This window comes from Ochotona princeps, chromosome 8 (assembly GCF_030435755.1).
Source record: "Ochotona princeps isolate mOchPri1 chromosome 8, mOchPri1.hap1, whole genome shotgun sequence".
NCBI classification, from domain to species: domain Eukaryota; kingdom Metazoa; phylum Chordata; class Mammalia; order Lagomorpha; family Ochotonidae; genus Ochotona; species Ochotona princeps.
In genome coordinates, this window is record NC_080839.1 from 25,170,816 (window position 1) to 25,186,365 (window position 15,550).

At 53.5% G+C, this 15,550-nt stretch overlaps 3 protein-coding genes across 7 annotated transcripts in view; 2 read left to right on the plus strand and 1 right to left on the minus strand.

Moving 5' to 3' along the window:
* Positions 1 to 99: 99 nt before the first annotated feature.
* Positions 100 to 3,426, minus strand: WDR54 (WD repeat domain 54). Of its 3 annotated transcripts, none has more exons than XM_058667411.1 (10): positions 3,311 to 3,426; positions 2,719 to 2,941; positions 2,534 to 2,596; positions 2,119 to 2,185; positions 1,950 to 2,003; positions 1,625 to 1,752; positions 865 to 965; positions 598 to 760; positions 365 to 439; positions 100 to 287 (listed from the first exon to the last, which is right to left on the minus strand). In XM_058667411.1, the coding sequence occupies exons 2-10, from the start codon at positions 2,938 to 2,940 to the stop codon at positions 156 to 158; spliced, it is 1,005 nt and encodes a 334-aa protein (XP_058523394.1). In that variant the 5' UTR covers position 2,941; positions 3,311 to 3,426; the 3' UTR covers positions 100 to 155. The 3 variants fall into 3 exon arrangements, with proteins under 3 accessions (XP_058523394.1, XP_058523392.1, XP_058523393.1); XM_058667409.1 differs by having other exon boundaries at positions 3,221 to 3,364; XM_058667410.1 differs by having other exon boundaries at positions 3,196 to 3,317.
* A 104-nt stretch (positions 3,427 to 3,530) lies between these two features.
* Positions 3,531 to 9,555, plus strand: C8H2orf81 (chromosome 8 C2orf81 homolog). Its single transcript, XM_004590779.2, has 4 exons — positions 3,531 to 3,614; positions 7,500 to 7,730; positions 7,815 to 8,036; positions 8,119 to 9,555. Exons 1-4 carry the CDS (start codon positions 3,597 to 3,599, stop codon positions 9,487 to 9,489), a joined length of 1,842 nt encoding a protein of 613 aa, XP_004590836.2. The 5' UTR covers positions 3,531 to 3,596; the 3' UTR covers positions 9,490 to 9,555.
* DCTN1 (dynactin subunit 1) overlaps positions 3,531 to 15,550 on the plus strand; it is a 40,276-nt gene continuing 28,256 nt past the window's right edge. The window contains exon 1 of one of the 3 annotated variants that reach the window (XM_058667728.1): positions 3,531 to 3,614. In XM_058667728.1, the coding sequence (XP_058523711.1) occupies positions 3,597 to 3,614 (18 nt within the window). In that variant the 5' untranslated portion in view covers positions 3,531 to 3,596. Of the gene's footprint in view, positions 3,615 to 12,499; positions 12,668 to 15,550 lie in introns of those variants that run through there. The other 2 variants (XM_058667729.1, XM_004590685.4) reach the window with 2 other exon arrangements.

Sequence of the window (15,550 nt, forward strand, 5' to 3'; positions counted from 1 at the left end):
TTTGTTGGCTTGCTCTGGACCCCACCCCAGCCCCAGCTCCCTGGAGCCCCTTTCCCCAGCTGTGAAGGTTAGCTGTGCTGCCGAGTAATCAGACCAGGGCCAGGTGGAGGGGGTACTTTATAAATACCAAAGGGAGGAGGAGAGGCTGCTGGCTCTCACATGCTGCCAAATCTCAGGATCTCGGCAAGGTCGTAGCCCGTCACGGCGAAGGAGCTGCCCGATGGGTCACAGAAGCGCGCGCCGCACAGCTGGGTGTTGGCCACGCACTCCCCATGGCAGTGTTCCACCTGGGGAGAGGAGGAAGGCTCAGGGCCTGCCTCCCTATGCTCAGGGTTCCCCACAGCACTGCTCCCAGGCCACACACCTCGATAGAGCCATTCTCAGGGCTTCTTCTCAGCTTCCAGATGTGCACAAATGTGTCCTCGGCTGCCGAGAGTAGCTACAGGGAGGATGGAGGAAGACTGGGGGTGAGGACGCAGCCCGGGGGGCAGGCGGGGCAGGGGCTGCCTTAAGTGGGCAGTGACAAGCCCGGGTTGTTTCTCTCCCCATTGCAGTGACCAGGAGGAGGGGAACACAGGGATGTGGGAGGAGACTGACCTTTCCCTCCTCCGGAGCCAGATCCAGAGCAGAGACAGCCCGGGCGTGAGCGCTGATCTGGACATGAAGCATTCCCTGGGAGGCCTCATAGAGACGCACTTGCCCATCTCCGTAGCCTGCTGCGACAATCCCCTGCCACAGCTTCACAGAGGGACAGGGCACCCTGCATGGGGGACACTGGACTTGGATTTTCCCAGGGCCAAGCCCACTCTCCATCCATCCTGCATTACACAAGAAAGGCCTCCCAACCTCCTTGGCCTCACCTACCCAAACCCTGCAATACGGGTCAGCAATGTGAATTCAGGCCCTGATCGCCACACACACAGCAAGCCTGAGTCATCTGCTGTCACCACGTCTGCCCAGCAGTCCTGAAAGGGAGAAGAGAGGATTGGGTCTTCCCATTCTCCCCTCCTAGGGTCCTGTGTCCTGAGCAGGAAGCACGCATCTTTGCTGCTCCAGGGAAAGGGTGAGATGTGAAGCACTCAAGGGTTGCAGTCCACTGTCCCACCCCAGTTCCCTTGAGAGCACTAGCATCACTTAGGGCCTCAGAGCCGACCCTGGCTGTGTCTAAGTGTTGTGGTGCCTAAGTGTGCTCACTGGGTGGATGACCTAGTGTCACAACCTGCCAGAGGCCTTGCAGTGAGCCAGACTCAGGGCCCCTGAGCCTCCCAGGCACCAGGAGTGCAGGAGGAGCTGGACTAGGGGGAGGCTTCCTGGAGCTGGCAGCACTGGAGCTGGGTCTGTGCAGGTGCACCTTGCCCAAGTCCGCAGAGGTACACTGCACACATCAGAGGTAGAAAGCATCTCAGGAACCACTTCTTGCCACTCTTGAGTTCGTGCCAGGATTGAAAAGTCTCTGTGAACTATACACAGAGAGTCACGTAAACATGAAACATTTTTGGCTGCTCAAGTCCAGGTAAGTGCAGAATTGCTCAAAGCCACTCAGCTGCTTAGTGGCAGAGCCAGGACTCAAGCCAGAGTTCCTCGTCTCTCAGGCTCGCTGGGACAGGCAGGGGAAGCCACTTACCTCTCCCTGGGAAGGCTCGGTGGCAATGTCTGTGATTGGCATCTGGTGCCCGGCCAGCTCCTCACTCAAGACGATGTTGGGACCCTTGGCTGGGATGTCAAATACCAGCACTCGGCCTGACCATGTTCCTGCAGCCAGACCATATCCAGTTGATGGCTTCCTGTTCCTTCTGGGTCCCCAGCCATCACACCCAGCACTCCCTTGACCCCAAAAACCTTAGTGACAACCACCTGCGCCAACAGCCCTGACCCCTGGAACCCTTTTTAGTTGTGGGCCACAGCCTATATCTGAGCATCCCTCAGTCCCCTGCTCCTGGCTTCCTCACCCACACAGATGAAATGGCCACTGGCAGCAATTCCTCGGGCAAACACAGCCTGTACTGAGGACGAAAGGAGAAAACTATCAGAAGTAGCATCTCTCCCCCACTCAAGTCCCAGTCAACGTTCCATTTCCCCCACTCCCACCCCATCCCACCCCACAGGGTCCCCAGTTACCCGGAGGGGCATCTCCAGAGTCCAGTGCATGCCAATACACCATAACGGAGCCATCAGACTCAAACATCTGGAAGGCAGGGACAAGGATGGGGCACAGACCAGCTGACCCTGGCTGAGTTCTATGCTGTCTCTTGCAGCTCTGTTAGCTTGATGCTATTTGGTCCTCAATACCATTCTGGGAGGTAGGTGCTATAACCCCATTTTACAGAAGAGGGCGTTGAGGATCTAGCTAGTAAGGGGCAGATGTAGTAGGTGGCCATGGGGACCTGGGGAAGATGGAAAGAACCCAGAGTGGGCTAAGCATGCAAAAGGCAGGAAAATGCTGAGAACTGGGTGGAGAGAAAGGGCCTGGGGTGGGAGTGGGGCAGTGTAGAAAAGACCCTAGCAGAAAAGGGCAGGAGGCTCCTTTTCTTACCTGGATTCCCCGCTGGGAGGTGAGAACCAGCAGGACTCGGAAGGGGAGGACACACCAGTGGACCTGTAAGGGGGAGGAGCAGAGAAGGCACCGCTCAACGCCACTCAGAAGGCCTGTGTGTCCCTTAAGGCTGGAAGAGAACAAGCGGTCAGCCGGGCTGGAATCCACCAGGCGCCATGCCTCACCTGAGTGATGAGTGAGGGGCTCACTCCCGGGCCCTCCTTCGCGTGGAGCTGGCGCTGGACCAGCGACCCATCCTCAGGGGCAGCGCTGAGAAGCTGGGCGCTTGTGCCATGGACCACTGCAAACTGCTTGAGGTTTCCAGCCGGCAGCTGCAGCACGCTGAGGTTGTTGCTCAGGGCAGCGGCCGAGTCCCGAAGGGGGATGGAGAGCTCGCGCCGGAACATCCTGAGGAGGAGGACACCCGAATCACCCCGGCGCGCGGGAAACAGCCGAGATTCCGGGGTCCGGGGAGCACCGCGGAAGGCCCCTGAGACAGGGTCATGGAGAGGGTGCCTCGTGGACAGTAATGGCGGGAGAATCACTTGGCGTGGGCACGGTCCCGTGGAGCAGACAGGAGTTCCAAGGGCTGAGTCATGGGGCGATGGGGGCAATCCTAGAGGAGGAAAGATGATGGCATAGGACCCGGCGACCCTAAGCACCCGAGCCAGGAAGGTTCCTTCTCACTCCGTTCGGCTCCACGAATCCTCCGGCCCGGGTCAAAGGTTACAACGGGTGCCCCAGAACCGCTGGCGGGATCCCGGGAACGTTTGGTACCTCCGAATCCGCCGCCACCATAGAGACGACGCACAGACGCACGGCCACTAGGCGGGGCGAGCGGACGGAAGGTGCGGCGCGCGGCGGGGTTGCCGGGACAACGGCGGGCGGAGCGAAGGACCAACACGCCGCGTCGTTGCCGAGGTGACGGTTAGGCGGCGGAGGCGGCGGAGGCGGCGGAGGCGGCGGAGGTGGCGGCGGAGGTGGCGGAGGTGGCGGCGGAGGTGGCGGCGGCCACCTGGCGCAAAGGGTGCCGAAGCGCACGTTGGAGCCTCCCACGGCGGCAATGGCGCACGAGAGCTCGGTGAGTTTCTGCTCAGCTGGGGGGAGGACGAGGGTGCTGCATGAGAACCCGGGTTGGTTTTTAAGGTCGGTGTCTCGAACTGTGGGGTCAACTCCGCACCTCCCGACACACCTCCTTGCTCCCGGAGGCTCTCAGGATGACCAAGGAAGCCACTTTAAGGGGTACTTGGTCAGGAAACCTACGCCTACACCGTGCCCGCTCATACGCTTTGGCACTCTCAGGCCCTGAGGAAAGGGGTCAGTGAGTGGTGTAGAGGCCGAGAATGAGTGAATTGGGAAACTTCCAGTGCATAGTAGTAAGCTTCTTAAACCGAGGTGCCCATTGACATGACCTGAGTTGGTCAGGCAATTGAGACGAAAGTATTGACAGATAAATCATGTATTTCCAGAACTGTAGGAGAAAGAAGAGGATTCAGCAACAGCAAGGCTACACTTGAAAGTCAAATTGTCTCAAAGATATTTAGGGATGGGGTTTTTTTGCGTGATAATTGAGGTGCCTCCTGTCCCATAAAGGAACCCATGGGCTTGTCCCTGGTTCAGATGCCTGATTACAGCTAATGCAGACCTGGGAGGCAGCGAAGATACACTCAAGGAATTGAGTTCCAGCTGCTCACGTGTGGGATCAGGGTTGAGTGCTTGACTCCTGGCTTCAGACAGTTCCCAGCGGAGGCAGCTTTGTTTCTCTCACTTACTTGGTCCCTCTATTTCTCAAATAAAAACCCTTTAAGAACAAGTCAGAAATTTTCAAACGCAAGAGAACACATTTGTATCCTCTGATCAGATTCTACCTGGGCATGATCACCATCAAAGTGTCAGATGAGGAGCTGGGAGAGAAACCAACTCTAACCCCCTCCTTGTCATTCTGACTCTGGGCCCTGGGTCAGTCCCTGGGCTTGGGGTGGGGTTGTGTTCACAGGAAGAAGGCTTCTAAGAGATTATTAGCAAATTCCTGCGACTCTAAAGTAGGTTTGGGAGACAAGTCTTTTTCTTTCTCTGTGGGTTTTTTCTTGATTACATTGGAATACAAACTCATTGTAGAGAACTTACAAAACAGAGGAGTGCCTAGGAAAGAAACGTACTATTGTTATGGTCTGTGGTATTTTGCTTCTCTTCAGCACAAGCTGATCTTCACACCTGAGATCCTAAGGTGTGGCTTTGTATACTTTCCTTTAAGTAGTGTTACATCTGAAGCATTTCCAGATACTACCACAAATTTTTCCTCAAGATTACTTTCAATCATTATAGAACATTCCAGTTATAGATGTAGCAAATTAACCACCAATTATCTTTTTTCTTGGACATGTTTTCAGTGTTTTGCTATTATAGGTTTGATACACAGTGAACATTTTAGAGATCATTCCATTTGGATAAATCCACAGAACTGAAATTATGGGGTTGGGGAAGTTAAAAGCATGTTTATACTCTTGATACATAGTGTGGTATCGCTCTCCAAACACACTATTCTAGCTAGTATTCCCATCAGCATGGTGCTACAGTATGGACTTGACCAAAACTTTACCACCCTGGAATATTTCTTTTTTTTTTTTTTTTTAGATTTATTCATTTTATTACAGCCAGATACACACAGAGGAGGAGAGACAGAGAGGAAGATCTTCCATCCGATGATTCACTCCCCAAGTGAGCCGCAACGGGCCGATGCGCGCTGATCCGATGCCGGGAACCTGAACCTCCTCTGGGTCTCCCACGTGGGTGCAGTGTCCCAATGCATTGGGCCGTCCTCGACTGCTTTCCCAGGCCACAAGCAGGGAGCTGGATGGGAAGTGGAGCTGCCGGGATTATAACCAGCGCCCATATGGGATCCCAGCGTGTTCAAGACAAGGACTTTAGCCGCTAGGCCACTGCCGCTGGGCCCTGAATATTTCTTATTTTAAAAATAATCCAGTACCAGCACATTGGCTCATTGGCTAAATCCTCGTCTTGCATGTGCCAGGATCCCATATAGGTGCCAGTTTGTGTCCTGGCTATTCCACTTGCCATCCAGCTGTCTGCTTGTGGCCTGGGAAAGCAGTTGAGGATGGCCCAAAGCCTTGGGACCCTACACCCTCATGGGAGACCTGGAAGAAGCTCCTGGCTCCTGGCTTTGGGTTGACTCAGCTTCAGCTGTTGCGACCAGCTGTGGTGTGAATTAGCAGATGGAAGATCATCCTCTCTATCTCTTCTCTATGTATATCTGACTTTGGAATAAAAATAAATCTTAAAGAAAATCTGATTTGATAAACTAAAACTCAGAAGTTCAATAAAGTCAGCACCTTTGTATTTTAAAAAAATACTTTAAAAAATTTTATTTGTGTGTTTGAGTAGTGGAGGTCTTCCATCCTCTGGTTTACTCTCTGAATACCCATCACAGTCATGGCTGGGCCAGGAGCCAGAGATTACATCCATCCAAGTTTCCTGTTGTGTGGCAGGAACCCACGGACGCAGCTGTCCTCTGGTAGCCTCATGTGTGCATCAGCAGTGATCTGTATCAGAAGCACAGAGTAGCCAGAACTCTAACCAGGCCTTCTAGATGGCATGGAGGCATCCCAAGGGATTGTTTAACCAGCTATGGCACAACACCTGCCTGTCTCCTGATATTTTTAAAGACTGGGCATTCTTTTTCAAATATTTATTACTTGTTTATAGTTTCTTTTTTGTGTGAAATATTGTTTACTAACCTTAGGGAGTCTTCAATAAATTTTCTTTTATATGAATTCTTTTTTTTAAAGGTTTATTAATTGATTTTAAAGGTAGAATTACAGAGAGGGAAGGAAAGCGAGATATTCCATCTGCTGATTCACTCCGCCAAATGCCCACAAAAGTCAGAGCTAGGCAAGGCAGATGCCAGGAGCCTGTTACTTCACTTGGGTCCCTCTTAATCGGGAACCGGAACACAAGTGTGTAGGTTGTCATCTGCTGCCTTCTTAGGCATAATTGCAGGAAGCAGGATCCGAATTGGGTAGCTGGACACTCTGGTACTCTGATAGGGAATGTGGGTGTCGCAGGCAGTGGCCTAGTATGCTGTACTGTAGTATCTAATTCTTTCTATGAGTTTTTACTATATGTAGAAGTATTTATGTTGTTACACAAATCTTTTTTTTTTTACACAAATGTGTTTTAAAACACCACACAAAATGATTCAAATGTAGAAGACTCAGTTTTTCTGTAGTTCCAGCGCCATTAACTTACCTTTTTTTCCCGCAGTACTCTGCCCTCTTAAGAACTCTGAACACTGGTAGCAAGGCCACATAGAGCTTGCTTTTCTTTGATTTTTTAAAAGACTTATTTATTTTTATTAGAAAGGCAGATTTACAGAGAGAAGGAGAAACAGAGAGGATGATCTTCCATCCTCTGGTTTACTCCTCAAGTAGCTGCAATGGCTGAAGCTGAGCTGATCTGAAGCCAGGAGCCAGGAGCTTCTTCCAGGTCTCCCATGAGGGTGCAGGGTCCCAAGGCTTTGGGCCGTCCTTGACTGCTTTCCCAGGCCACAAGCAGACAGCTGGATGGCAAGTGGAGCAGCCAGGACACGAACTGGCACCTATATGGGATCCTGGCGCATGTGAGACGAGGATTTAGCCGCTAGGCTATTGCCCTGGGTCCACACACAGAGCTTTCTGTAGCCTGGGCTTGCCAGTTGTGTTCTCCCAAGCACATGGTATTGAATTTGCTTTTTAAGCTTTAGTTTTTTGGTCTATAAAATCAGATTGATGGGCTGTTGATGGAAATTAAGTTAGATCAAACACCTAGCTTCCATCCCGTTGCACTGCTGGCTCTTAAGTCAGTTGTTGGTCCTTCTTGAGCCTATAAAGTACTCAAGGGTGCTCAAGGTTCTTTACTACAAGGACACTCCACTGGCTGGTGACTTGACTGCCCTGTTTGGCTCCCACAGAGGCAGGAGAGGCAGGCCCGTGACCGTGGGGTGACCCGATCCAAGGCAGAAAAGGTGCGACCGCCCACAGTCCCCGTGCCACAGGTGGATATCGTGCCCGGACGGCTCAATGAGGCAGAGTGGATTGCGCTCATGGTTGTAGAGGAGGGCGAGGACGTGGTGGGGGACATCCTGGCTGATCTGCTAGCTCGAGTCATGGACTCTGCCTTCAAAGTCTACCTGACCCAGCAGGTGAGCCTAGGCCTGGTGCCCCCAGACCTTTCCCCATCCCTGGCCTGCTGCTCCATGTCTGCCTGAGACCTTTCCTCTCTGCAGTGCATCCCATTTACCATCAGCCAGGCTCGCGAGGCCATGCTGCAGATCGCCGAGTGGCGCTTTTTGGCCCGGGACGAGGGAGAGTCTGCTGTGGCTGAGGACCCCACGTGGGGTGAGGATGAGGAGCCCTTGCCATGCACGACTGACTCCTGGGCTCAGGGCTCCGTGCCTGTGCTACACACACAGTTCACAGAGAGCCACGAGGAAACCTTCGAGAGTGAAGTAAGGCCAGCTGCCATCCGCCTTTCTCTCGGGACTCCTCTGCCCTTTGAAGCCTCTCACTACCTGGGTGTACTCCTCCTAGGACTCTGGAATCCTGGACCATATTCCGACGGGAAGATCGTGGCTGGATAGATACTCCCAGGATCAGACGGAATCTTGGGAGCCCTCTTCCGAGCTGAGAGGTGCCTTGGGCCTCCCACCTACCCCGGAACCATTTCAGGGGTCAGGGCCGGGAGATGTTTTAGAGGAAGCCGACAGCCATCACTCCTCTGTGGAGTCCTTGGGCAGCTTTGAGCTGCCATGGCTGGAGGTGGGGCCAAGCGAAAGTTCCCACTCTCTGGAGCTATCCCAGCTAGCCAGCCCCCAGACCCTGGCCCAGAGGGGACAGTCCCTCATCTATGGCCTGTCACTCGAAGACCTCTACTATTGCATGTGCACAGCTGACACTGCCGCAGCTGGGGACCAGATGGAACTTAAGAAAGAGGGTCTGCCCCTCATCACTTCGGGCATGGCTGTGTCAGGGCCCTCCAAGGACCGCCCCACCCCACTCAGCCCCTCGGGACCCTGCAGGTGGCAGCAGCCAGGGCGCTGGCATGCACGGTTGAACCTGCTGCAATCCAGGACAGACCATAGGGCAGCCAGAAGGCGCCTGGATCCTACCAGGTTCCCATACCACTGGGTCCAGCCCCTGACCACAGTCCTGATTCCAAACTTGGAGAGATACCCTTTGGATGCCTACTGTGAGCAGCAGCAGAACAAGAAGACCAAGGCCCAGGCTGTGCCTCAACCCCCTTGTCCTAGCGACCATATGTCCCCAGCAGGGTTCTTCTCCCTCCATCCTGGCACTCCTTTCCGTGCCCTTGGCAAGGGCCGCCGACTCAGATTCCCCACTTCCAACTTGGGCCCACTGGAATCACCTTCTACATCCAAGAAGTCACTCCCCAGCCCTAAGCTCTGCTTCCTGGCCAAGAAACCGGTACTTGCTAAAGAGAATAGCAGCGCCAGACACCAGCTGTGGCCTGACGCCAAGTGGCCCAGGGGCTGGGAGCAGGAGGTGGGGCTGCTGGATGAGCTGTGGGCGGGCCACGCCCAGGCATCGCCCCAGGGCCTGGGGCCCACAGACAGGGAGGGCCAAGATACTGCCCAGTGGCCTCAGCCTGCTCAGGTTCTTGAGGCCACCACCCAGTTGCTGTGGAAGCCCTTGCTGCAGCCGGAAGCTGTGAAGTTGGCTCCTGGGGTCAGCCTATGGGACCCCAAAACCCAGATGCTCTTCAGTTCCACTGTGCCCCAGGAGGAGAACAGAGAAGGTAGCAGCTCTCCTTCCACTGAGCAGCAGCACCCCATCCAGACAGTTGCACCAAAGCCTTATGTGACTGCCACTCAGCTCATTCAGAACTCCACCCCCAAGGTGTGGCTGGTCCCCTCCAAGGCCCCACCCCCTGCGAAGCCCTGAGCCCAGAGCAGTGAGGGCAGTGGGCCTGGGCTTCCCCTCAGAATAAACATCTGAATTGCTACTGTCCTGAAGTCCCTGTCAGTTTCTTCCAGGAGCATCGGCTTGTCTCCATGGGCGTCTAGGGATGCATTTGGCCTGCAGGTCTGGAAGAAGTTGGCACACCTGTTGTGGGCCATAGCGCCATCACCACCCCCAGGAAATCCTGCTTTGCAACTAAGGATGCTGCCCTTCTGGGGGACATTCTGGATCCAGCCCTTCTTCCAACGGAGCAGACCTTAAGCTGGAAGTGGGGTCTACATTAGTAGGGAGAACAGATAGATGGTCTGTTTCCATTAGGGCACCCTGCTGACCCTGCGCAAGTCAGAGGGACTCAGTCCGAAAGTCCTCGGTTCTCGCCTCCTCACTCCTTGATGCTTAGTCAGTTTACCTCAGATTGTAAATCCCAGGTTTTACTTTTGCGGACAGATATGGGCCTGTGCAGGAAGCAGGAAGGACTAAGGTAAGACAACCAGGTTCCATGGACACAAACAAAATGTGTTTTAAAAATCTGTTTATTTTATTTGAAAGGCAGAATGACACCAAGAGTATGTGTTGCGTCCTCCGGCTCACTCTCTGAATTCATGTGGCAGCTGGGACGAGGCCAGACCAAGTAGCCAGGAGTCTAGAATTCTTTCTGGGCCTCCCATGGCAAGGGCTAAGACACCATTTGTTTGGTTTTTTTTGTGTGTTTGTTTTTAAAGACTTATTTATTTTTATTGGAAAGGCAGATATATAGAGAGGAGAGAGAGAAAAATCTTTAATTGTATAAATTTTATTTTTGATACTTTTTACATATTTGATTAGGGTGCAGAGGATCAAGGACTAGAGAAAAGTGGGTGGATCCTTTGTTTTGACATTTTTTTTTCCTCCCTGTATCTGGGGGAGGGGAGAGATAAGGAGAGAAGCCACACCCAGCGTTCCAACCATCCCAGAGTCCCCCATGTGGGGCATACTCTGAGGGTTCTGCCCAAGTGGTTTTATTCCAATTTTAGTGTATGTGCTGCTGGAGCAAGTACATGCTGCTCAAGTGGTTTTGATAGTTCAACAGTTCTGTAATTGCTGCCAATCTTGCCACTCTAATCACAGTGAAATCTCTCCAGAATCCATCAGCTGACATAATCCACCTTAGAGTCTCTGTTTGCCCAGGTATTCACTGCCAAATTTGGCTGGAGTAGTTGATTTATTCTGTCTTCTGTCCTCTGTCATGGTCAGGGGCAAACCAGGCAGGGTCAGTGCACATCACCCGCTGGTGAATCCAAGCACCAGAACAGAGTGTGGGTCGGGCCAGGTTCAGTCTCAACACATGGCAGTACAGATGAGGGCTGGGATTGGGGGTCAGCTGGACTAGGCTAGGCTAGGCTGTAGCCCCCACCAGCATGAGCTGGAATAGGGGGTGGGCCGGGCCAGGCCCCAGCACCCACTGGCAAATGCTGAGGTGAGGTGGGTCATGATAGACTGGGCTGCAGTGCCCAACCAGCAAATGTGACACCTGAGAGGGGAGGGAGCAAAGTTGGTAGGGGGCCTCACGGGGCTCCTTTGTAGGACCACCACTCCCACTGGGGATCGTGAGTTGGGATGGTTGCAGACCAGGTAGGGCTACAACACCTGTTGGCCTCATGTGAGCTGAATCAGGGAAAAACCAGGCTGGGTTGACTGTTCCTTCTGGTGCAAACATAAATCAGAGTGGGTGAGGGTTGGTTGGGCTGTGCCACAGCATCAGCTGGCAGATGCTGGCATGAGGAGCAAATTCTGTTAAGCTAAACTGCAGTACTACCTGGAGAGTGCAAGATCAAGGGGGTGGGAGTGGACCCAGTAGGGAAACAGTGGGCACCTCCCTCCTGGGTTGCCACTCTGTCTGATGAGCATAAGAACCAGGACTGAGGCAGGCATGACGAGACAGAGTGGCACCTGTCGGCACCAGTATGGGCTGGATAGTGGGGCTGGTTGGGTTGAACTAGGCTTCAATACCCATTGACATGTATGAGAGCTGAATGGAATGTGGGACAGACAGGACCAGTCTGTTGTACATACTGGCAAGTACAGGAACCAGGGCAGGAGGCAGGCCTGGTGGGGGTTATTGTGGGTCACTCTGACTAGGCTACAGCTCTTGCTGGTTTGTGTGAGAACTGAGTGTGTGTGGTGGGCAGGACTGGGCTGGACTGCAACACCCATTGGTTTTGTAGAAGACAGGGCTGGAGGCAGAACTGACCCAGCAATTGCAACCACCAGCATGTACATAAGGCTGATGGGGCGACCGTTTGTTTCGGACCCTATATTGGCAAGCACACATGTTTCTATCAACTTAAGTTTAATTGAGACAAACACAAGAAGTGTTGCAATGGTTGTGTTTGTGGGTTACATGGATTCACTTAATCTTCTTGCTAACTCAGTGACATAGATACTGACATTAACTCCGCCATTTACCAAGTGAGGAACATAGGCAGAGGGAGGGTGAGTCTCACAAAGATAGGAAGTTACACAGTTAAGAATCAGAAACTATGGTATACAACCCCGCCTTTCTCAATATCCTGTGCAGGTATCTTTGCACACGCCAGAGATTTTTCTTTAAAGATTTCATTAGAAGTGAGTACATTTGGTCAATAAATTTATTGTTACAACATAAACATTTTTATTGTTTCACATTCCCATTATAAGTGCATGGGAATTTTTGCATCTTCCATGATGGGTCGCACTGAGCAGCAGCAAAACTGAATTTTTTTCCCAAGCTAAGGACAAGGACATGACCTCTCGCTACTGCTTCCAGACCCTCTGCGCTGTCTCCTCTGCGCCGACAGAGGGCGGTCGCCACCGCGCGCTTCTCCCTGACGGTCCTAATGGGCTGCTGAAGCACAGTGCGCATGCGCAGATCCCACCCTAGGTGTCCGGTTTTGTGCCTGATCGATGTGTTCTCGACCGCGCCTGGCACGCAGTTTTCAGGTCGGATGGGAAAGCAGAAAAGAATAGCGTGCTCCCCGGATCCATAGCGCCTCTGGGTCTGAGAGAGGAGGGGTTCTGTGGTGCCACTGGCGGGGTCGGGCGGTGCGTCGGGCAGCCCAGGCAGGCGGGGCGGGCCCCGCTGGGTCCTGGGCGTCGGTCGCCGGTGTGGCCCGAGCCGGGCGCGGAGCCCCTGACAGGACAGGTACGGAGGCGGAGACCCCGCCAGCCGCCGGCTCCGTCGCCCCTCGAGTGTTCGAGAAGCTGCGGGCGGCGGACCGGGAGCCCGTCGCCGGGCCGCGGCGTGGCACGGAGCCCGGCGTGCGGGGCGGGGGCTGGCGGGGCTGGGCCGAGGCAGGGGTGGGCGCCCGCCCGGGTCGGGGGGGTTCGCCGGCAGTGTTGGAGCCCGGGCTCGTCCTCCCCACCTGCGCCCCTCAGCCTGGCACGGTGACCCGCGGTTCCTCCACAACTGCACGGCTCTCCCTTTAGGGCTGGGAGCGGCCGCCGCCACCCAGAGTTCCACGCCGTGCCGCGGGGTTCCCTGTGAGCACTTGGCTGAGAAACTTGTCACACGGAAAACAATACAAACAAGCAAGCAAAAAACATTCCTAAAGAGCTAACTCAAGCTTGGGCGTCTGGATGTGAGCTTGGGGTGTGTGTGTATCTTTGCAGCCCTGGGTCCGCCGACCCTATAGCAGGCACGTTATACCTGCATCTGTGGGGTGTCAAAAGATAGCAGGTGTCCTCAGATCTGTTGGAGTTTTCCAATCGCCCGAGTGTTTTCGAGCCTTCAGCGTGCTGATGATATTGACCTAAGTCCCCCACCGAGGATGTGGCTTGGAAGTGCCCAAATTCTGCTGAGAAGGAACTGCTTTCCTGGGGTGCTGAGAAATGCACCTCCAGACTTAGGAACTCGAGGTTGGGAAGGGACGCAGAAGGTCGTTGCCTTTCGGATGCTGGTGGTGCCTACATTTAATGGGCCCTTATTAGAAGACAGCTGTGGGTTCTGCATTGCAGCCTGGTTAGCTCTCAGGTGATGCTAATGCTGCTGGGGGGTGGGACGGGCACACCAGACTCCTTAGCAGGATGGCTATAGAGATGGGCTGAGAGATGGTGTTCCGCTCCCTGCTGCCCAGAACAAACTGTTGGCAGCCTTGGTCAAGTCCTTCATCTCTCCAGGCCTCTTGAATAAGTCCGGGCTAGACAGATTCCAAGGCTCGTTGCGGAACCGTGGTGTGGTAGCTCTAGCCCAGCCATCCTTGTGATGGTTCAATTCCATCTAAAAATATTCTTGTCATTTGGATCCTTTGGTAGTTTCTTTTGGACATTCCTAGTAACGTAGAACTAGCTATGTTCAGCATATTGCTTTATTCTTGGACTGCCCCAGGAAGGAATTCCTGTGTGGCTGAATGCCTCTCTGCCCCTCCTCTGTTGGTCCTAGGTTATGTCTCAGAATCACACAGGGAGACAAGAAGTGTCATCTCTTTATGAAGTTGACTCTCACTTTCTTACCACACTGTCTCCAAAATCATGCTGGAGACGTTCCTTTCTTCACTTGTTTTTTTTTTTTGGCTTGCAGTATCCTGGCCCTGAAGAGGGTGCCTGAAGGGTGGGTGTGGCTCACCAGGCTGGGGAAAGCAGCCAGCCTGTGTAAGACCCAGGATGTTGATGACAGCCAACAGAGATGTCGGGCAGAGGAGTGTATGCACAGCGCAGTGTTTTAGAGGCTGTGTTTGTGTCACTGGCATCCCAGGGGCCTGGAAGTGGGGAAGGAGACAGACTGGCCTCACATGTCAGGAGTAGCAGACTTAGGTTGATGACAACAGTGATGCCTTGGCTTTATTCCTAATACTCTGCAGATGAGAGAACTTGTCACAGGAGTGCTCTCATCTCCCTGGGGGGTAGACTGAGTAGCAGTTAGGTGTTTGAGAGATGAGTCCCCGAAGAGGGTGAGTGATGTGCCTCAGTGTTCAGAACTGTCAAGGCCAGAGCAAAGTGGTGAGAGTGGCAGTGAGGAGAAAGAAGGGGAGCAAGAGGTAGCATTAAGGAAGAATTGATAAGTTGGGTCTGACTGGATGTGACAGTACGAAGGAGAGGTTGTTGAGGATTCAAAATACATGAGGGAGGGCCCGGCGGCATGGCCTAGCGGCTAAAGTCCTCGCCTTGAAAGCCCCGGGATCCCATATGGGCGCCGGTTCTAATCCTGGCAGCTCCACTTCCCATCCAGCTCCCTGCTTGTGGCCTGGGAAAGCAGTCGAGGACGGCCCAAAGCTTTGGGACCCTGCTCCCACGTGGGAGACCTGGAAGAGGTTCCTGGTTCCCGGCTTCGGATTGGCGCGCACCGGCCGTTGCGGCTCACTTGGGGAGTGAAACATCGGATGGAAGATCTTCCTCTCTGTCTCTCCTCCTCTCTGTATATCCGGCTTTCCAATAATAATAATAAAATCTTTAAAAAAAAATACATGAGGGAATACTGTCAACGAATGCGACTATTGGTTTTGTTCTGTTGATGCTCGTTGCTGCCTGGAGTTACAAGTTGGGAAAGGTTGTGAGATGATTGCCAGGTTGCTTGGCTTGTTTGCAGCAGCTAGGTGGTGCTGGAGGAGTTGGGATAACCCTCCAGAGGCAGTGGGAGCTGAGGGATGGCCTGACCCACATCTGCCCTAAGGCCCTTGCCCTCAGGAAAAGTCGGCTTGTGGCTTTCCATCAGGCTTCCTTTGAAATTCAGGCTGATACCAATTGAACTTGGTCAGTGGACAGCCCTGGCTACGGACCCCCAGATCCCCCAGTAGTTTCAGTGTAGCAGAGCATGGGCCCCTGCTGCTCCCACAGCCCCACACAGGGGGTTCCCTGGAAGGTCTGCGCTTCCCTGGGAGCTGGGAGCACATGGGTGGTTATTTTTCACTCTGCAAGCAAGAGCTTGAGATTTAGCATTTGTACCAAATTTCAGAGAGCCTGGCACTCTGTCTGCACTCACTGTTAATTTCTTTTTCTTTCTTTTTTCATTTTACTTTTAAATTTATTTATTTGAGGGCCTGGCCTGGTAGCCTAGTAGCTAAAGTTCTCGCCTTGAGTATGTCGGGATTCC

Coding starts and splice junctions, on each gene's coding strand:
- WDR54 (XM_058667411.1), bottom strand. CDS start 2,940: ATGTTCCGGCGCGAGCTCTCCATCCCCCTTCGGGACTCGGCCGCTGCC. Junction 761..864: donor ACCCGTATTGCAGGGTTTGG/GTAGGTGAGGCC, acceptor TCCCCCATGCAG/GGTGCCCTGTCCCTCTGTGA. Junction 288..364: donor CTGAGAATGGCTCTATCGAG/GTGTGTGGCCTG, acceptor TCCTCTCCCCAG/GTGGAACACTGCCATGGGGA.
- C8H2orf81 (XM_004590779.2), top strand. Junction 7,731..7,814: donor AAGTCTACCTGACCCAGCAG/GTGAGCCTAGGC, acceptor TCCTCTCTGCAG/TGCATCCCATTTACCATCAG. Junction 8,037..8,118: donor AGGAAACCTTCGAGAGTGAA/GTAAGGCCAGCT, acceptor TACTCCTCCTAG/GACTCTGGAATCCTGGACCA.